The sequence below is a fragment of the Hemitrygon akajei genome, chromosome 6, assembly GCF_048418815.1.
Source record: "Hemitrygon akajei chromosome 6, sHemAka1.3, whole genome shotgun sequence".
In the NCBI taxonomy this organism is placed as follows: domain Eukaryota; kingdom Metazoa; phylum Chordata; class Chondrichthyes; order Myliobatiformes; family Dasyatidae; genus Hemitrygon; species Hemitrygon akajei.
In genome coordinates, this window is record NC_133129.1 from 143969587 (window position 1) to 143992228 (window position 22642).

The following is a 22642-nucleotide window of genomic DNA, read 5'->3' on the forward strand; positions in this document are numbered from 1 at the left end:
CTTCTTTACTTACATAAAGGGTGAGTGTGACTGAGCAGTAATGATATAGTTTAAATCTACTAATTTAACTTTGCTGATCGGCAGAGAAGTTATCTCTTGTCTTGGCCAATAATTATTCTTCTACACTTTGGTATTTACATAGAAGATATCTTTAATCATCCAGGTTATCTGGTCAATATCATGTTGCCGGTTGTAGGAGCTTGTAGTGGAAAAATTACCACAATATCTATCCATTAAAGCACTTCATTAGTTGTTAAGAGCTTTGGGTCTTCCTGAGGTTCTGAAAAGCATAAGTCCAACACTTTCTCTTTGTTTCTCCTGGCTTTAAACTTTCTCTGCATTCCTCTGGTCATTTGATTTTATTTAGGCAGCAGATCAGCAAACATTCAAAGAAATGGCCAGTGTTTCATTGATACTGTTTCTCCAGCTCTCTGCAGATCTTCTGCACAATTCCGCAAAGGCCATCAGGAGGACAACTGATTAGTGAGTTGTAATCTGTGAATCAGTGAATCGCAGAGGCTGGTTGTCCAGTGTAATGCTTGGCGTTGGGGGAGGGTGGGGTTATAGAGTTTGTGGATGGTGACAGAACTTGGAGGATTACAGTGAATGCAGTTAGAGACAAAGAATCTTCTGACACATTGAGCTGTTGGAGCTCAATTCATTCCTTAACCATTGAGATCACTGAATTCAGAATTCTGGCCTCTGATCTAGCAAATGTGATTATGAAATTCTCACCTTGCCTTTGGAGTTCAGAAAATAAATCTGGACCTTAAAAAGAATGACTAGTCTTAGAAATGGTGTGACCTCAAAAGTATACAGACATATAAAGCCCAATATCCTTCAGTGAACAAAGTCTTTCCCACAGTCTAACCTATATGTGACTCCAGACACACCAAGATGATTGCGACTCAAAGGTCTCCTCAGCTTAGGGGCAATTATAGATGGAAAATAAATAAATGTTGACCGTATCCAATGAATAAATAATTTTTTTAAATTCCAATACACAGCAATAAATACTACATCCTCCCATGTCATCATTATTATGAGTACTAACATTCAAAGTAAAATAAAAACAATGGGCAGACATTATAATTGTATCTATGATATGCAATGCCTTAAATTGTATTTGTTTGTAATAGCCTTGAACTGCAGTTCAGAGAATTTTTTTTGAGTATATGCTTCCATGATGGTGCCTCATTCACTGGGAGCACAGGTTAAGACCTAGAACACATGCTCCACATGACTGTGTCTACTAAAATCATTGGGTGGGAAATGGTGATGATCATGTTCCTTATCTTTCTGATATGCTTTGCTGACAGATATAGGTCTAGGAAAAGATCTCAAAATCATAACATTATTTCTTTAGAAATGAGAAAATCTGCAGATGCTGGAAATCCAAACAACACACACAAAATGCTGGAGGAACTCAGCAGGCCAGGCCTCCTGAAGGTTCTTGCCCCAAAATGTTGACTGCACTCCTTTCCTTAGATGCTGCCTGGCCTGCGGAGTTCCTCCAGCGTTTTGTGTATGATGCTTATATTATTTCTTTACTGCAGCATTTAGTCAAAGATAGTTTCAGAATTTAGTACGCCTTCGGTTCTCCATGCTCCCCGTTTTTACTTTGACCTCAGTTGATCTCTTGTATGTAGTAATGAATAATGGATTATAATCACACATTGCATCATTGCAATTAAAACTTGTGGATTTAGAACTAGAATGTAGAAGCCATTGTTATTCTAAGTCAGTAATTGTTGATATGTGAGGTTACATAGGAACATTACAGCAAGTCTCTTTTTCCTTATCAATGATAAACACTTACAAACATGTCACATATCAAGTATCATAATGAAAAAAGAAAACCCCAAACTCTTCACCATCTCCAATCGCCTTCCCCCCCCCCCCCCCCACCCACGTCAGCTTTCCGTAGAGAGGGAGACACGGTGACACGACTGGACAGATAGAGCAAGAATGGTTATTTAACACTGAGACAGGATTTATTGACTTCTGTGCATAATGAAAAGTATTAAAAATGTTCATTCCAGCTTAGCTGAAAGCAGCTGTCCTGGCATTGCAATCTTTGCTTGTGAAACATGGTTAGGCTTACAAACCTGAAGGAGCAACTTCATTAGATTAGAGAGCCTTTTGAATTAGTGTCAAGAATGCAGCAATTTAACATCGAGCTGAACCTGAACTTGCAGCTTGCTCTAGCTCATCAAACTGTCAGTCAGTAATACTCAGTCCTGACACACTGAACAATATACTAGTGCCAAAACCGATCTAAATGTTCATTTTCCAAGGGCCCCACCGCACATGGAACAATGTACTTAACTACCTAAAGGTGGCAGGAACCTGATGGTTCAACATATTATGAAATGGAAGACTAAAGTTTGCACATTTATGTATGCACACTAGAATATTTATTCTGTTAAAAGAGTGTCAATCAGAAAGCAATAGCACTGGGGACATCATAAATTTCTAAACTGATCCTGAGGAACAGACACTAGCTGTCATGTTTGAACTAGCATTTCACTGCTGGGGTAATGGATGCCTTCATCTGGCCCAGCAGTCATCAGATTGCCCTGTGTTGATGGATACTGTCAGCTGAATGCTACACTAGATTTCACTGCACAATAAACACGGCTTTCTGAGTCCATGCAAACTGAAATCAATTTATCCTGTATGCTTGGTGCATGCTAAATGAAATTAATGTACTGTGTTGCTCTCTTTTCTTCCTGCTCCGGTGTTTCAGGGAGTAAGGCAATGAATGGGTCTCCAGCTAAACTACAGCAGTATTATTGTTGGCCAACAGGAAGCACTACAGTGACGGAGGCACGGGTCTACAGAGAAACCAGGGGTCGCAGCAACAACGAGCCGCATATCAAACGGCCAATGAACGCTTTCATGGTGTGGGCGAAGGATGAGCGCAGGAAGATACTGCAAGCATTTCCGGATATGCATAATTCAAACATCAGCAAAATTTTGGGTGAGTGGTCGGTGGAAGGTTTTTACACAATAATTTTGATACCGTTTATTTTCTGGCTTTGACTACATTCTGCCAAGTCTATATAAATTCAAAATATTTTGACACAAGCCCGAAGCATCGATACGTGGAGTAAAATCTGTGTGAGAATCCCAATACGTAACTCCAAGAAACTTTATCCAGGAATATAGAAAACTTACCTTTATGTATAGCTATTTAGCATTTTGTTGTGCATCTCAAGAATAAGTGCAATTATTCTATCCAACTAAGCAAACATGGTAACCTTCCAACGAAAATCATGCCATTATTCCCAGAGTGCCTGTACAGTCTTATGCAGGTGGTGCAGGGTTGGGCTTCTGCAAGAGTTCCATCATCTATCTATAAAACCCATTGAATCCCTCAAAGTGTAAAATGCTGAAATTGTCCAGTTCTTCTCAAAGTTTTACTTAATTATTTTTTCTGAGTCAGGTAATTCAGCAGAAAAAAAAACCAATGGACTTACCGCAAGTGAAACAGGATGAAAAGAAAATAATCTTTCTAGTTTCAATGGATGCAGAAAGGAAATGCCATTCATTTGAACAAAACATTAGTTGGTATGCATTAAACATTTTGTTTCAGTGAAATGAGTCAAAAATAAAAGGATCTTAAGAAATAAATGAAAAATAGTGACAAATTGGTTTAGAATTGATATCAGGAAGAAATTTGTTCACTCAATATGTAAAGCTTAATAATCTATAAATGCAAAATAATAAAAACAAACAGAATATCATATAAGTTTTTGTTAACTATTTGCACTGGCATTTTTGCATTTGCCGTGGTGTATGGTAACAAGGCCAGTAGGTGAAAATGTCTTCATAGGCTAATTGATGTAATTTGTGTTACATTATTTGAGTGAAGAACGTTGCTGACAAATTGAAATATATTTGCTTTAGATCTTCTTTTACACAGTACCAGTGTTGATTACCATAGTCTTTGGGGTTGATATTTTTCCAGTGCCTGTACACATACCGGTACTAACCACAGCACAAACACTCCCCCCCCCCCCCCACCCCCACGAACCAGTTCCCAGCAGTCTGAATCTTATTGTAAATCAACATTGGAGTTAAATATCAACTGATTCCTGCACATTGATTACTGTCCTTTGTTCATAAGCTCTTTAATTAACTAATAAGTGCTGGAGGATTTGTTTTGTAATTTTGGAGTTTGATATACGTTGGTACAATTGAGAAGGCTGCATTTTACAAAACTGTATTTTCCCTACTGAATCAGCCTGTACTCCTTGTCCAGCCACAGACTAAAACATGCATCTTATGACAAGATGGTTAGGTGAAATCTTGGGTGAGAGTATTGTTTGGTTTAATGAGTGGACATAAAAGGGATTGTTATTCTGAATGGTATTTAGATTCAGAAACACAAGCATTCACACTGTCTAAAGCACTTTTAATAGAAATGAATAGTGATCATAGAAAGCAATCAAATCTCCAGACACTTGGATTATCCTGTCTCCGACAAGAAGGTTTGCATTTGAAATATTTTTGTTGTGAAAACAAGTGTTGTGAATAGCTGAGATGGATACCAGCTGAAGCGGAAGGGCATCACTGTGGGGAGCATGAGCCGGACGTTAGCGCAGTATTGTGTCCCACTGACAAAGCTGGTAGTATTGCCTGTGATTTCAAAAAAAAACAAATTCCCTATGCGGCCTCTGCCAGATCAGCTGTTTATTATCAGTGAGGGGAATATAAACACAGTTCGAAGGGTCAGGTAGTATTGAGAAGCAGATGCATTTGTTTGCCAGGTTGCAGATGGACACCACCAGTTTTGAATTTACAGCTTTTCTTTTAATAATTGAACGTACAGTTTGTGTTCTTTTCTCATTCATCCATTTAGCATGCTCTGTAATGGAGTGAGCTACCCCTCATAGAAAGATCATGATTGCTATTTGTGCATCATTGAAATAATTTAATTAAATGCAGATTGACTATCACCTTTACCAGACCTGAACCTCCACTGGTAGTGAATGGGAATCATGAAATGGTTAAACAAAATGAATACATTGTTTTCTTCTTTAAAGAAATAAATTACATATTTATCTCTTTTACACATTTGTGAGCTATAAACATTTACTGTGCTGACTCACTGATAGTTAAAAGTGACTTACTTAATGAATGTTTTTAAATATTCAAATTCCTCTGAAAATTTGATATATTTTGGATTTTTTATATATCTGTAATAATTATTTGAAGATAATGTCAATTTCATTCAATTGGAAATTTATCATTTTAGCTGTGTCTTTTAATATTTTAATTTTCAAATTTATTAATAAAGTAACCATAACACAAAGTAGGGAATTATACCCATAGTAAATTGCTTTTACATGCAGATTGCTGAGATATGGCTGGCTGAAAAAATGAATACTTCACACACTTCTGCTAAATGATGGATTTATGCTTTGAAATGATGGTGTGGAATGTTGGAACATGGAGACTCATATTAATTGCTGTCGCTGCAGTTCTGAAATTAATATTGAATATTTCTGTTTAATTGAGTAATGCAGGCATTCCAGAACATTTAATTACTGTACAGTGGTGTATTAAAACTATGAAATTAGCACAACATTTAAATATTGTGATAAAATCTTACTTTATAAAAGTTTTCTAAAACATTCAAATGCTAGCTCCATCAACATAGTTCTTTATGTTAACTTTTTAGTAGAGGCTTCTTCACAAAATTTGTATCTTAGATAATGTTTTGACAAAGTTTGAGATCGCCAAAACTCTTTAAAACTTTTAAGACAATAATCATCTAAATAAATTCCTGGTCATTTCCAATGTTGGATTCTGGTGTTCTAATCTAAGGCTCTTGCAGAAGTGAGGAAAAACATGTTGCTTTATCATCCTTTTATTAAGCTTTGATAGAACAAAGGAAAGTTGAACAGTGATAAAAATCTACTAAGTGAAGGGAATGCTAAGATTAAGATGGCGCTGCTTTCTGGTTAGCCATTTTATACTCATAGAGGTAAGGAAAATTTCATTCAAAATTGTAGATAAGAGTCAACCAATGAGAAAGGACTTATTCAATACTGCAGTAGCGAATTAACCATTGAGAATGCACTTATTCAAGTAATGCAGAACAAAGAAGTTTCCAGAATTATATTTTGTATAGTCACTAGAGGGCTATTAAGCTGTCATGTGCATATAAGAACTGCTTAAAATATAAGCTGAAAATTAATTGTTAAACTGCAAAGAAAGTAACAATTAAACACTCTGATCTCCAGTTAAGTCATTTTCCTTTATCTGTAATTGTTCCACGTTCCTGACTGAGTAAGTTTAAAAACCCTAATTCAAAATTCAAAAGCAAAATACCATTTACGAAGCATTTAAAAGCCCAACCTGATGTCTGAATTTACAATGTGTGCATATAGTTCATTTTTGGGGGGGGGGGGGGCGGGGGGATTTGTTGAGGAAGAGGAGTTAAATGAATGGAATACCGGATAAAGAAATGGCACTTGTAATTTTTATTCATAGTTTGTAGAATCCTCAATCCAAACATACTGTAACACTTCATAGCAATACTATGTCCAATTCTTGGAACCCAATGCAATAGGAAGGTAGTTCTAAAGTCACTGACATGTTTGTAGTTTGTGTGAAGATAAGTTCCTTTTAACAGGAGAAGCAATACAGTATAGCATCAAGTGAAAATGAACAGTTTTTTATACTATGAAGTAAATCTAGGTTTGTTTCCAAATCACCATTTCAATTGTTTAAAGGACGAATAATCGAGTTTTCTGTTGAATGTACCGGAGCTCATCGTCTTTGCTGCTTCAGAGATTGCCTTCAAAAGTTGTGTCAAAAATGGTTTGCTGAGCCTTCCTTTTCTGAAACCTCAGTGGTACTAACTTCTGATGAGAGTTCCACTTGGTTGCAAACAATTAATAAAAATATTGCACACTTTAGCAGCATATGCTCACACCCCTGTGACCCTAGGGCCATGGCATATATATTATAGTTCAAGTGATGGTGTGCACTAGCTGATGTGCCTTTTCCCTGCAATTAAATGCCCAGTCATCCAAATGGAAAGCTTTTTCTGCTTCATCTATCTCAAATGTTGAAATCTTTCCAAATGCTGGGCTTTTGAATTTGTACCGGGTATCAATGAGTCTCAAGCTTTTTGCTGGGGATTGGGTTTTCCTGCCTAATTACCACATCATACCAACATTCTACAACTAAATCTTTCTCCTATCATTTCTTTTTTAAAAAAATATTGGACAGCATTTTAAATGCTGAATTAAAGATGATCTCAGGATATTAAAATGGTTCTTTATAGTATCACCAACAAGACAGTTAAAATTCCCGAGTACTTTGAAATCTGATTATCAGTGAGTCTGTCTTTTCATATATATTCATGGAGGTTAGAGGCTGCAGGATGAGTCATTGACTGGGTAGCAGTCTCCCTACCTTGAAAAAAATCATCCACTAACCCACCTAAATACTAAAACGGCAAATAAATGTGCAATCCAGATGTGTGAGACAACTGTGGATGACTTACACCCCTGGGCATTGTACCTAAGCTGGAAAGTTAGGAAACAACTACACTACTGAGAGGTTTCATTGGAAAAGGAAAAGGAAATTCAAAGCAGGGAAAGTGAATCTTTTCTGATGTGCTGACAGGTAGAACATACATTGTGAAAATGTCCGTTTCACAGGAAACATGTCTGACATCAGCCTCAGAGCACATGAAGTGACTACAGTATTGCAGAAGTTCTTACGGTGCAGTGATGTCCCTTGTCTGCTCCAAAGCAGCTGCTTCGATGTAACATAAGGCATATGTAGATAGATAAGGTGCAATCTGGAGAATGGCAAGGTGAGATAAAAACACAGGAGATCCTGCAGATGCTGTAAATCAAGAGCACCGAGTACAAAAAGCTGGAGGAATTCAGCCGGTCAGGCAGCCTCTATGCAAATGAATAAACATCCAATGTTTGGGGCTGAGCCCTCCTTCAGCAAGTAAGTTAGAAAGTTATTTACAGTCACTCCCAGCTATATAACTGGAGAGTGGGGGAGGAAATGAAAACATTTCTAAAATGGCTGGATAGAAAATAAAATCTTACCCTTTCCCCCTAATTTACCAATATATGTGTTGTAATCCATTGTTGATCACAGAACAATGTTCCAAGTGCAAACCACAGGGCCAGTAGATATACTTCAAAGCTCCTAGAATAAAAGATAGAAGAGACATCATAAACAAGACGAAATCTGCAGATGCTGGAGATCCAAGCAACACACAAAATGCTGGAGGAACTCAGCAGTCCAGGCAGCATCTATGGAAAAGAGAACAGTCGATGTTTTGGCTCAAAACGTTGACTGTTCTCTTTTCTATAGATGCTGCCTGGCCTGCTGAGTTCCACCACCATCTTGTATCTGTTACTCAGAAGAGACGTCACTATCAGTTTTCACTTTTACACCGTGAAGGTGCAAAGAAGGAAGTAAAGAATAGCACAGAACCAGAGGTCAAGGTGCCAAGGAGCCACAGTGTCATTGCAATATAGAAGTCAGTCAGTCCACTGCAGTGATGCCAGCTCTCTGTAAATCAATCTGGTAGCTTCTTCCTCTGTCCTGTCATCAAGTTCCTTTCTTTCCAATGACAATACTGTTTTATCATTAAACTATTGATTGTTGTCACTTCAATCACTCTTGTAGATTGAGAGTTCGTTTAATGCATTAATTAAGAGCTTATTCAAGTATCCCCTTGCATTTCCTCTCAGCCAATCAGCTGATGGGAAGACTTAAGGCTTAGGGTGTGAAATTAATACAATTGTGCAAGCACATATTTGTGAACCTTGGGAAGGAATAGGTACATGGATGTACCAGAGTAGTAGCTGATCTGTTTCTGCTACTCTGAGAGCTGAATTTTAAGAGGATGCTTTATTGAAATGTCACCAAACTGATATACCATTCTGAAACCACTTTTAACCAATTTTCTGTATGTTAGAGCTTGCACACAGAGAGAGGAACGTGGAAGCAGTGTGCTATCATAACAGGTCCCAAAGCATAGTAATCATAAATAATGGGAAAAAAAATCTGTGGTCCTTCCGTATGGAGTGGATTCTAAATGAATAAATGAGAAAAAAGTAATAAATGAAGGCATAAATTAAATGAAAAAGTCTGACAACAACAATTGTTCCACAAAATCTGTTTCTTGTTAAATTATTTGTTGATGTTCCATTTCCTCCAGAGTGAAAAAAAATCTGTTTGAAATTAATGTCCCTTCTTTCAATACCTTTACATCTATCTTCAAGCAAAAGCAGGAGATTCCACATGCTGCACTTTCACTACATGGCCATGTTCCATACATACTGTATTTATCGATAATCTTTGTTGCTCATAAAATGTAATTCCACTGTGGCAATATTCTGTTCATCCTAAACTGCTGCGCATATTGCAAGGCAACATCATGATTCACTTTAGCAATTTTTGACTAAAACCCTATTACAAAGCACCAACTGTTCTTAATTACAATCAGTATCTTTATAATCACGCTAACTACATTATTGCTTAGGATTTTGCGGCAATATATAGCAAACACAAGATTTGTTACATTGCATCTCTCTCTGAAACTAGTCTCCGTTTTAAGTTGATTAGATTAAATGAGATATGTAGTACTCGGAAGTCCTGTTTATGTACAGTATTCACAATTGTAGATGTAGTTAATGGCTACAATAATAAAACCTGGTAACGATTGGAAAGGTTCCATGAGAAAGTGTAGACATAGTAGGGTAAACTATGCCACAACATCAAGTTCAAGAGCATAGAATTGCTGAGTTAAAATTGCAACAAAATTCCACATAACTTTTTTGTATATTTTTCTCTCTTGCTGGCTACTGTGCTCTGCAAGCTGTCCCCAGGAGAATTGTTAGTGTATAGTAGAGTTAAGCCTTTACATCCTTGAATTAATGCTTTCAACATTTTTCACTTGGCAGTCTCCTTTTAAAGGAATACTTTAGTGATACAATGAAACATACGGTAGCCACTTATTTCCTAAGGTTGTGTCTTACTTTTTTCCTTTAGTAAAAAAATGATGTGCATGCAAGCATTCTATTATAACTGCATTAAATCTTTATTTTCAAAATTAGCTTTTCACAAATAAATAATTTAAAGCCTGAAGAAAAAGTTGTTTATTACTAAGAACAAAAATAAATTTAATTGGTAATGTTGTTTATAATAAACCAGAAAAACAATTAGGTAAGTGGCATATTGTAAAAATTAGTTGAGAGGCACAGTTCTTACATTGTGTATACACTTCAAGAACACTGAATTAATGTTGACTGTATCAACTGCCAGTAAGAGAGTTGTACAATAGAGTGGAATACTTTTAAAAATCAGGATGAGTGGTGAATTGATCAGCAAATAGCAAAATAACAATTAAGTGATTCATAAGAAACAGAAAAAGCAGCAGAATGTAGCCTCTCGTGCTAGCTCTATCATTCAATAAGTTCATAGATGACCTTTTACCTCTGTGACAATTCCTTTCCTAACCCCACATCCCTTGATATTCTCAATCTAAAAAGTCAATTGAACCTGCCCAATCATCAGCTGTCGAGAATTACAAAGATTCACTAGCGTCTGGATGAAGAAAATGCTTCTGATGTGAACTGGATGACCAGCCCCTTACTCTCAGACTGTGATCCCTAGTTATAGAAATCCCAGTGAGAGGAAACATCATTCCTCCATCCACCCTGTCAAGTCCTTTAATGTTTTTGAATGTTTCAAAAAGATCACTCCTTGTGTTTCTGACTTCCATGCAGCATAGATCCAATCCACTTATTTCCACTCACAGGACAATCTTTCCTCTTCCCATGAATCAAATCTGATGAATTATTGTTTCCCTCCCTCTATTGCAAATATTTCCTCTTACAGGCAGGTTTATGCACAATATCCAAGGTATAGTATCATCAAGGTCCTATAAGGCTTCTTTACTCTGGAGCTTAAATAATTAAACAGTAAAGACCAAGCTACTGTTTGCTTTTTCAATTGTTTGCTTCTCAGTTGGACTGTGCTGATTTATACAACTTGGCCCATGAAGATTCTTACTATAGAAGGGATTACAGCATAAAAATATCAATTTAGGTGTTCCTTCTTAATGACCAGTGGATGTTTCTGGAAATTACGTCCATCTAGAGAAAGGGTCAGACTTTATCACATTATACCACAGAGCAAAATAGTTTGCTAAAGCTCACATGGAGACCAGACATTTACATGATCAAAGGATTGGCAGAATTTGTAAACATGCATTCTGGACAAAGGATCTTTATAATCTCTTCCTCTGCAATTTATAACCAAATTAAAGTTATCGTTAAACTAGAACCACGTGCCGAAGCAAACAGTCCCTTGATTACAACATCACAGAATGCATGTAATTGGAACTTTTAATCTGTTGAGAGCTGCTTTTTTGATTGGTATCTGTTTGTCTTCTGCAGGATCTCGCTGGAAATCAATGTCTAACCAAGAGAAGCAGCCATATTATGAGGAGCAAGCCAGACTCAGCAAGATGCATTTAGAGAAATACCCTAACTACAAGTACAAGCCCAGACCAAAGCGTACCTGCATTGTGGATGGCAAGAAGTTACGTATTGGTGAATACAAGCAATTGATGAGAAACCGAAGGCAGGAAATGAGACAGTTCTTCACAGTAGGGTACATGTTTCGCTTTATAAGTGCAAGTATTTCCTGTGTTATGATTATGGAATGTTTTTAAGAAAGGGGCTGTTGTTCAAGAGGAACAAAAGAACTGATTATACACCATGGTCCTCTCTGACTTTTCATGACCTATTGCACATGGCAGGGAGATACTTGGCCAGTGCATATTAATGAGACCCACCCAGCAAGTAAGTGGGATCTCAATGAAAGTTATTGGTTATTAAAATCCATCTAATATAATCCTTTACATATCCATATTTCTCAAATAGTTAGATCACGTGTAATTCTTTATCATGTCTCCCTTATAAAATTTTCCATAAAATGATGTGAAAATTCAGTGAGACTGCAAATACACAACATAATCTGGATTCAGGTGATTTTTTTTATCAATTAAGTTGCATAAGTTCATCTTAGACAAATTGAGATGGGCCTTTTCACACTGAAGTATCAATGGATCTGTCTATGGGGAGACATATAGTAGAGCATGAAAGTGTTCTGACAAAGCACCACTTGCATTTTAACAACTACTGTGCCACTTTTTCATAGAATTATCTTATTGCTTGAGCAAAGTTAGTGGTGGCAGAAATAGTGTTTTCCTTTGTGAATATCCGGCACCAACAAGTCAGAGCAACTAGAGATGAGTAAACCTTCTGTTCATTATGCCTCTCTCCAATCTTAAAATGCCCATGATGCCAACATGTCATTGTTTTATGCTTTTTATATAATTCAAACATATGGCTTTTCTGGATAAGATTTGAACTTTGTGTTTTGAACTTGGATTTTCTCTGAAGTATATTTAGAATATTGAAACTAATTTCATATGAGACCCAGAGGCAGAGTGTGGCTGAAATATCAACCCTCTTCATTGTAATTAAACTTCAGAAATTGAGAGATGTTAGATCCTCCCCTCCCCCCAAAATAAAATCAGATCAATGGTCATTTGATGACAAATTCACAAGCTTGTGAAACCAGACATATTTAGAAGTTCATTCCTGGTTTGTAATGCCAACCATGCAAAAGAGGCTACTCAATGATTGGAATGAATTTTGGAGTCAGTATATGATGATCTGAAAGAACTATGATTAGGGAGGAACTTCCAAGAGTAGGCAACCTCCTAACTTGCATCTAGTTGAATGAGTAGAAATTGGGCAATTATAAGAAAAACCTTGTGATTATTTCTAAGTGAATTCAGAATAAAATTATTCTCACAACTGTTGCAGATGAATTAACCTTCAGGCAGCTATTTTTGCCCAGTTCCATTTTATTTTTGGCCAGAATTATGTATGTTACTTTGAAGATAATCAAGATTCCATTAACATTAAAGTTCAGCATAAGTAAAAATGCATGACCTTCTCAACTGCAGGGATTCAGGTAAATAATATATATTGCCAGGGAGTGCCAAAGGCCAGAACTGTAGGCAGGGCGGCAAAGGGTTGGCAATGACATACAGTCATTCAGAAACTCAGTGAAAAGGGGCTGAATTTAGATGTTCCAAATGGGCAATGCAGTGGAATTTGAATGGCTGGATATTGGCGATTGAATGGATAACTGATTAGGAAAAGTGTACCTGAAATTTATACACTTAAGTTCAAAGTGCTGCAGGCAAGAAGCAAAATTTCTGATCCGTATACTACAAGGCATGCTGAATTAACTAGGAATTATGTGGAAAACTTAATGCAGTTAAAAGGCCTGGTGTACACCATCAAATGCAGATCAACTGATATTGAGTTATATAGGTAAAATTGTAGGGGAACCGGCATCAGACTACACAACAGTTTTCCCAAATCAATCCCTTAACCCTCTGTGCATGTCTGGTATTATGGACCTCAGATTTGATGAAAAGCTAGAAAACTTGGACTTTTCTCCCAGTAATAAATGTTTCTGAGGCATGAGGTGTACAACATTGTTAAGGGGTCCTGATAAAAATAAATCCAATAAAATTATTTTAAATTATATTCCAACTGTATAACAAAAGGACACATTCTAGACTTTAAAATTAGATCCAAGGAATGTTGCTGCAAACCTTTGGCAGTATATTTCATGATAGAATAGCAGAAGCAAAGATCCTGCTGAACAGTATGAAAGACCAATAATAGGGCCAATGGGGTGTCCCTGTCTGAAGAATGCAATGCAGGTTGGTTTTCTTGGGTGGAATGTTAAAATCCTCAAAAGTCACAAGAATGTCAAGATGCATAACTGGCATCATGAAATAATTGTCCCAGGCAGCAATTATGTGCATGATATTATCAATGGCAATAATGTTTTGTTATCAGGGAAATGAGTTACGTTTTGCAGTGTTTGAGGGCTTTAGCTGTTCTTGCTATCTGTTGACTGTACTTGCTAACAAACCAGTGTTCATCTGTGCATAGGCAACAGCCTCAGATTCCAATCACTACGGCAGCAGGTGTAGTGTATCCTGGTGCTATCTCAATGGCAGCCACAGCAGCGTCACCACAACTGACATCGGAGTGTTCCAGTGAATCCGGCAGTCCAGAGCCAAGCATCCCAGTCATCCAGAGCACTTACAGCATGAAAGGAGAAAGTGGCAACCTGGGCGTGAATGAGATGCTGAATGGTGAAGATGAAATGGAAATGTACGAGGACTATGAGGATGATCAGAAATCAGACTATAGCAGTGACAATGAGAATCAAGAGGCCATCAGTGCCAACTGAGCAGCAACTGCAATCAGACTCTTACTCTGAACAAAAAAAAAGTTATTGATGAGCCTGCATGTGTGGCTCCAACAGATTCATCAGCAATGGTCTTAACTGTTTCTTAATGTGTGAAGCATTCTGAGTTTTTTATTTTTACAAAGTATCATGGACATTTTACATTACTGGCTACAGCCTGAAAACAAAAAAAAAAATTAAAATGTCAGGACTTGAAAGCTGTTGCTTGATATAAACTCATAGCTATCTGGCAGTCTTAATTTTTCCCTTTCTCTTTTTTGAGCTTGTTTTCAAATACTTTAGTTACTGTTTCTTAAGGGGTGGGGGGTTATATTCTCACTCAGGTATGCTGTGCCAACCAGCAACTTGTGAATGTGTTTTTAATCTGAACTATTTAAAATAATTTAAATTTCGTAGTTTTAAAAAGGAAGTTAGCGAGGGGGTGGGAGGGAACCAAATTTAAAATAACAGCACATGTGCACAAAAAGCACAGCATAAAGCAAACAACAAAGAGCTGAGCCTTGGCTGGCTTTCCTTTCATTTTATTTCTTTTTCTTTTTGATTTGCATATTGTACAGTTTGAATAAAGAAAGTGCCAAACATCTATCATTTTAATCTTAACACTCTGAAAAGTCTTACTTGGGAGACACTGCAAAAGTCTTAGACAATCGTCTGTGATTTAATGAGGAACAAGAAGTATATATAATTACTTACAAAAGGGGGATCTCTCCAGACAGCGGTGAAGTTACTCAGGAATATGGAAAAAAGGATTTTTTTTGAGACAGAGGAGGAGCTTGCCAGAGTGCATGTGTCCCATAATTTTATTTTAGACACTCGATTGTGTCACAAATAGGGTGTTCAACAGTTATTTGTCAGTGCAGGCCACATAACAGATTGCTGCCCCAGTTGTCTTCTTAGAATGGTTTCTTACCCTTTACCTCATTACACTGAGTTCCAGTGAGAGTATCTTAGTCATTCCAGAGATCCAAGGGGCCAATAATCTAGGATTATTGAATTTAAAAGAAAACACTTGGGGTGGTTGGGGGAATATTTTAAAATTGTCGGGTAAAATTGTGAGTCTAAACCACAGATATTCTGTTCAGCACAAGAAAGCTTATATCAAAGCAGTATAAAATGTAATCTGAACAGGAATAATTCATTAGTCACTCAGAGACAATACCCACCTCCTTACTGCCGCTTTAACTGTCCCTCCTCCATCCCATCACCAGAGTCACTGAAGTTCAAATGGCTATTCTCAATTCAGCTTTGAATGGACACAGTTGAGCTAATGAATAAAAATACGGAACGAGGAGCAGTTAGAGAGAGGAGACGAGTCTGGGAATATGGGGGGGGGGTGCTTAATATTGCTTTTGACATGGTCTAATTAACTCTAGGAGTGTCAGCAATGGCTTACTTGAGAGTACTATTGTTTCTGAGCACTACATTCTAGGCTGCCACTTTAGTACAGTACTGAGGGAGTACTACACTATAGAAAGTGATGTTTTTTGGTGGCAACCTTAAATAGAGCTCCTGCTTGCATTCATGAGCGAATATTTAAAGAAAGATGAAGAACAGGGGACTTATCCTTGTCTTCTTGCCCAATATATTAATCCCCAAATCAATATTTTGAGAACAGATAATTGTATCATAAATATTAGTGGGATATTTCGGTGCACACTGGCTTGCTGTATTTCCTATTATTCGACAGTGACTGCAGAAGTATTTCACTGGCTGTAATGTGCTTTAGAGCAGTTTGAACAGGACATGAAGGATACCATATAAATGGAAGTCTTAGTCTTTCCAAGAGTCTTATCTACCATTCAATGGTGTTAAATTACTTAAAGCAATTCCATTCCTCTCCACTGCAGGCATTCACCTTGATGAGCACAAACGGGGCAGGGATAGGGTGAAAGGAAACTGAATACAAATGACTTAACCTTCTTAATTTCACAATGTCTTAATTCACCTACTGCATTACTGTGAAAATGTCATATACTAAGGTCTTAAATGAAATTTGTTGTGCAGGAAGTAAACTGGGGCTATCAAAAATATAAACAGCACAGAGAAATAAGAAATTAAGTGCATCTCCAAAAATATACCCTGCATACTCAGATTTCCTGTCTTAAATACATAATGACACTGCAAAATTAAAACAGCCATTACCATGTTAAGAAACTACTGTTGTTGGTATGCGTATTTGAGATGATAAATTGGGGAAATACCAACTATTTCTGAGAAGTGAGGCAGAATTCTGCTTTCTATTTAAAGCCCCACTGAATAGTAAAGTTCCATTATTTAATCTTGGACCAGTTTGATGTAGACTGTGATAATTTAGTTGGAACGTCTTGCAATGCGAATAACTGATGAACACTTTGTTTCTTTCGCAAATCATTCAAGGTACTGATAATATTTCATTATAAAAAAAATAAAATATTTGAACTTTAAATCTGGCTTCAATGAGGGAGGGTGGGAGGTGTGAGGGAATGGTTCCTAAATCTTACGTAATTATAATTTATTAAAGTTCACATAACCTCTTACTAATAAACAGCTCCCCTCAACAGTTTTGTTTTTAAAATTCAGTTTTACTTAGGACAGTGTATGGCTTTTAGTTTCAGAGAACAATTTGTAGTTTATATTTCATTGCACCCACACATTTAGTTGTTTTAGATGTTTTGTTGCCATGCCAATATAATATAATGCAGGCTGGTGGAAAAACAAAGGACTGTTTTTTGGGACTGAAACTTGATTATGCTTGTAGTGTGCGTATGTATGTATTTTATATATATATATATAATATATGTAATATGATACACATACACACATATAGACACACATTTACATGTTCACTCACACACACATGCACACACATGCACACATATATACACAGGATGTTTTAAAGTGTTATGAGCACTGGATATAAATGATATTTTTTATCACTTCTGACTAATGTGAAACTGTATTAAGAGATATTACATGAACAAAAAGCCACCTGTAAAGACTCGTGTGGGCCTGCCTCACAGTTGCCAGATTTGAGTCATTTTATGTCTAGTAATTTTATTTATGCAAAAAAATGTTATGTATGAATACTTTGTTTTAGCTCCATCCAAATCTACTGTTTTAACTCACTTGTAGCTATCGTTGCTTACCTTTATTTCTGTTTTCTCTCTTTCTCCTCTCATTCACAAACAACCCCTCGCCCCAATGATTCCCAACAAAATACTTCATTTTCCACCATGACCAGATGCTTTTTCACTCGATTGGCTAAACAAACAACAACCACCTTTCTTTCCTCCTCCCGATGGTCTTAATTATCTCTTTGTAAATTGTATTTGAAAGTCGACTAGATCAAATAAATGTTTGTTTAATATTTATTAGCCGAAATCAGGCTCTAAAATATCACTGCAGAGTTACTCTACCAAGACAATCAATAAAGGAAATAGTACAAATTTACTTAAATTGGAGCTTAAAACAAAGTTACAACAAAAAAAATCCACCATCTCATTTTAGATTTTTTTGTTAAATTGTAAATATAACATAGGAAATAGAATTCTATTTTTGTTCATGAATACATAGTGAAATATAAGTTATGTATTTACTGTTTTGTTATACATCATTGTATGTTGGTCCACATTTTTAAATGCTGACAATTCGCTGTACCTCATGTAGATGCTGAAATCACACCCGCAATGATATAGCAGTATTGGACCTGTAGCTGAGGCACTCAGACACCTCACTTATGGTCAGTTTCTCATGTTTTTTGTATTGTAATTATTATTAATAAGGATATATATAGTGTTACAGTTAGTAATATGAGGAGTAGGGAAATAATTTTATTTAAAGAGAGAAACACTTTTTGAATTACTTGTACTGTGCCCACTTCTTAGCAAGAGGAGAAGAATCAGCAAAATTTGTAAGTTCTTATGGATCTACATTCTCCTTCTGTGTAAAACACTTATTAAGCAGGGAAGATGAAGGGTGTGATAGTAAATGGGAGGGAAGATTTGCATAAGTCAAATATTTTCTAATTTTTCTGGGCTACTTCTAAGAGTTTATGGGAATAGGACTTCACACTCCCTGTTTCTAAGTGGCATAAAGATGTTGATGATCCACACAGGTAGTGAAAAGTGCCAATAGTCAGGAATGAGCACCAGATGGTAATGAAGTGCTAAATAAACAAGGAACTTAACAAGTAAGAGAGATTCTCACTTGATACCAACAGTTTAGATCATTTAAATGTTTTTACCTTGGTTCAATTTAAATACCAATTGCCCGTGACACTGATCATTTTTGTGACCTTCTTATTATGCATCACTGCAGGTGACTGCAACCTGCTCTAAGAGTGCTTGACAAAACTTAATTTGGAAAAGGGAAAGATTGAGAGCCATACACCATTTTCTAAGCATTGTGGGGTTTTTTTTCTTTGTGTTATGTATTACATTAAATGAAGAACAAAAAAAGATTCCGAACATTTATTTTCATAAATTTGGGAAATATTCAGGCGTAATTCTGTTAAAAATCTCCAGAGCACAAATAAGTTCTGAACATGATGTGAATGGCAAATTTGCCAAAATCTGTCAGATGTCCCTATGTTTAGGTTTACTAGGTATCTATGAAAAAATCTGGAGATTATTCTGATTCCTAGATTAGCAACTGCACTTTTTATAATGCTGAGTGTAATAAGGTAGAATAAGCAACAAGGCAAAGGCTGTTTTGTATTAAAACCTGCACCCTTCCTGGAAGCCACCTTTCTAGACAATTAACGTTATGATAAAAAGATTGTAATCCCGGGCTATGGCATATATTTTTAAAAAATGTCACTCAAGCTGCATGGTTTTAAAAAACATGCCCATTAACTTCACCTGCCATATGAATTAACCTCAAAGTTGACCTCTGCGTCAAAATGTATTGAAAGGTATTCCCAAAATAAATGCAGTATTGAAAATGTCTGGTCCTCACAGCCAGCCAACAATATGGCTAACTTTGGAGGAATAGAGTTTATCTACTATTATTAGTGAATACAATTAGGAATTATACCCAAACTTCACCCTTACTTCTTTCCCTGTTATTGTCACAAGCCAGCAAAGATGCCAGGCTGCTGTGAAACACAAAAGTGAGATGCTTGCCGCTATTGGGAGTATGGGGAAATGTGCAAATAACATGTTAGTTTTTGTATCCAGCACACTGCAGCCTTGCTATGTGCATCCGCTGTTCTGTCTCCTTTGTCCCTTGTGTTTTGTGCTGGATCATGCGATTTTATAAAATACCCCATCCTCTGCATTACTGAGAGGAATTTTTTATAGCGTTTTTGTTCATTCATTAAGTATTTGCCATTTTTTTCCAGTTGTTGAAAAATACATTAAAACATGCTTATAAGCTGTTCCTATGTAGCTTCTTACTGTAACTTTACCTTCCACAATTGGAAGTTTTGTTTTTATTTTGATGTATATTGTGATGTTTTTCTTCATGTTAATTTAATCAGCATAATTCACTGACTTGCTGGACTGACATGCTAGCTGCTGATAAAGTATAAAGGTTTCATTAGATTTGATTTTGTTTTAGCACGCGCGTATGACTGACAATTGGGACTCTTGTTGCCATGGTACTATGCTTTCGACCCTATAGCTACACTGGGTGTGGCTCTAAAGAAACACAGGGCCACTCTACATGTCTCTTGTACAGCAGGATTTGATAATTTAAAAAGTTTTTTTAAAGAACTTTCAACATTGCATTTTAAACAAATAACAGTGCAGGTACCTGGGCCCACAGCAGGTATATATTTGGGTGTCTAGAGAAACAAGTGTCTGCTGCTGCTGCTTTGATGATGTCTGACAAATGTAAATAATTTATCAAAAAAAAGAAAAAAAAAGACATGTACAGTCTAGTGTAAAGTTTGTAATTGAACATAAGAAAGAAATCTCCATCACCATGTTCCTCATATTCTGCTCTTTATACAGTACAAAAGCCAACTTGTTTGCTGAGGATGATGTAAAATCTTCTTGATTATGTTTGATGTCCTCCTGTCATTTTTCCCCTGCTTGGCATTATTCATAATGTAAATCAGCCTTTTATTTTCTGCAGTATTGACGTGAGGTAAAGAAAAAAACAATTAGGGATAAATTTATTTTAGTGGTACTAGTAAGTCTGACCTCCTCTGCCTCCATTATATTTGAAATAATAAAAATATGGATGATAAAAACACTAGTCAAAAGACAACAAACCTGTTATTTTCTGGAGTTTTCAGGCACCTTATCAATGTGTACAAATTCAAAATAATAAACCTATCTTTTTATTGAAACGGAATAATGAACATTGAAAAGACAAGGGATATGGCACCTTATGGGGAGTGTCTCTGTGACTGACTGAGCTATTTACCTCAAAGCTATCGTCTCTCTTTCTCTCTCTCTTGATATATATATATATAGATATATATATATATATATTCACCATCACTCCATCTTTTGTACTGCTGTTGACACTTAATTAAAGATAAATTTTGTTTATGAGGCTTGTGTTTCTTCTATGATTTATTGAGGGTTTAAATTATGTTTGCTGTTTATTTTAGTTTTATAGAGAATTTTAGTAATAGAATAAATTACTCGAGTATATTATTTATTCAGGGTTGTCAAATCTGTTTGCAAAATGAGTCAACATAAATATTGAAAAAAGCTCTTTTGGAAGAATCAAAAATACATGAAATTAGATTTTTCAAAGGCATTTTAAGCACATTGATTAAAGGTTTCTTGCTTTTGTTATTAGATGGGCTTGGTAACATTTCTAAACTCACTGATGAACTGAGGGCAGAGTCCGGCTTTGGAGAATTTCTCTAAAACTTATGAAAAGTAACTTGCATTTGCACAACATGTTTAAAAAAATAACATGGACTGGAGCACTTAATCAGTAGAAAAGTGATTGATAGATTGAGGAAAAATAAATTGGGAACAAAACCAAAGTAGAGTGAAGGAATAGAGGCTTTTAAAGTGACAAGTTGCAGTGGGAGAGAATTATGCTGGGAGGGAGGGAATATTGCTTTCAACTGGTGCCATTAACAAGCAGTAATTGGGAAAAGGTGCAGATACTTCAAGTTTGCAGAGTTTGAAGCAGTCAAACAGGGTGAATGCAATAGGTAAAGTCTACAATGACTGGAATTATAAATTAAACTACCTAGCAGGTAAGTGGTGAATTTGTAGAAGCTATTTGTTTAATGTAATTCAGTTTAATTTTCCAGCACCTTCATGGAAAAAAAAATTAAATCTATGAAGTGGGATGCTGACGAGATTCCATCAATTTTCCACCTGGCAGATTTAACTAAAATTATCCTGCAAAATTAAGAATTGGATGCCACTCTTTACTGGGACATATACTGGATGTAATTCCATTCTCAGTGGTATCTCCTGCAAAAGATTGTGAAATTCACCAAAAAGTATGTTAAAGACAATACTATAGTGGCATACAAGTACAAAATGCTAAAATGGGAAGTGAAAGGTTCTCGATGAGGTGTACATGAGAAGTTCACAATGATCATGTGATTGCTACATTGATCACTGACTTTAAATAGAATCTTCCTCCAGCAGTCCAGTGCATCTGAATTACTGGCTGGCAGATAACTGAGAAAGGTAAGATATGGTAATAACATCTGACCATCCCCATGTGATCACCTGCCTGTCCCGAGTGGGCCCCCATCAATAAGAGTTGCAGGGCAATGAGGAAGAGATGATAGCAGCTCCAATATTCATTGTATAGAAGGTCGTAATCAGTGATGGGCCAGCCAGTGATGAGCTAGAAAATCTCATGAGCATACAAAACTGAGGCAAACAAATGCTATATGAAAGGCATTGATATCAAAACAGTTACTTTTGATGCCGTCATTGCAGTTCCTTGTCTTTATCATGAAATGGAAGGCATACAACCCATTGTGACCATGCTTGGTTTCAGCAGAGCAGTCCTCTCATTATTACCCTCAGATGCCCGTCAATTCCCCTTTGATGCAATTTTCCACTTTGCTCCATCAGTGGTGATCATACGGCAGTCGATTCAGCTATCAGCACATATCTGGTAGGTGGAAGGTTACCAGAGGCACCCCTTGGAATCTCTCACAGTCACGGGGAGAACATGCAACTCCACACTGACAGCACGCAAAAACAGACAGGACTAGGGCGCCCTGGAGCCATGTGGCACCTCACTACTGAACCATTGTGTTTCTTCTTATTAATTTATTCAGATAAAGTCATAGTTTGCACTCAGCTGCTAAGGGTGGACATATGTATTAGAATTGGAATTGATTTATCCACATCCAGTGAAA

The 22642-nt window shown here is 36.6% G+C and overlaps 1 protein-coding gene across 29 annotated transcripts in view; it reads left to right on the forward strand.

The window, feature by feature from the left end:
- Nucleotides 1-20843, forward strand: part of sox6 (SRY-box transcription factor 6) — a 598739-nt gene extending 577896 nt beyond the window's left edge. For 24 of the 29 annotated variants that reach the window (XM_073049425.1, XM_073049424.1, XM_073049429.1 and 21 more), the window contains 3 exons: nt 2750-2983; nt 11454-11670; nt 14043-20843. In XM_073049425.1, the coding sequence (XP_072905526.1) occupies nt 2750-2983; nt 11454-11670; nt 14043-14346 (755 nt within the window). In that variant the 3' untranslated portion in view covers nt 14347-20843. The remainder of the gene's footprint in view (nt 1-2749; nt 2984-11453; nt 11671-14042) is intronic. The other 5 variants (XM_073049417.1, XM_073049430.1, XM_073049418.1 and 2 more) reach the window with 1 other exon arrangement.
- The last annotated feature ends 1799 nt before the right edge of the window (nt 20844-22642 follow it).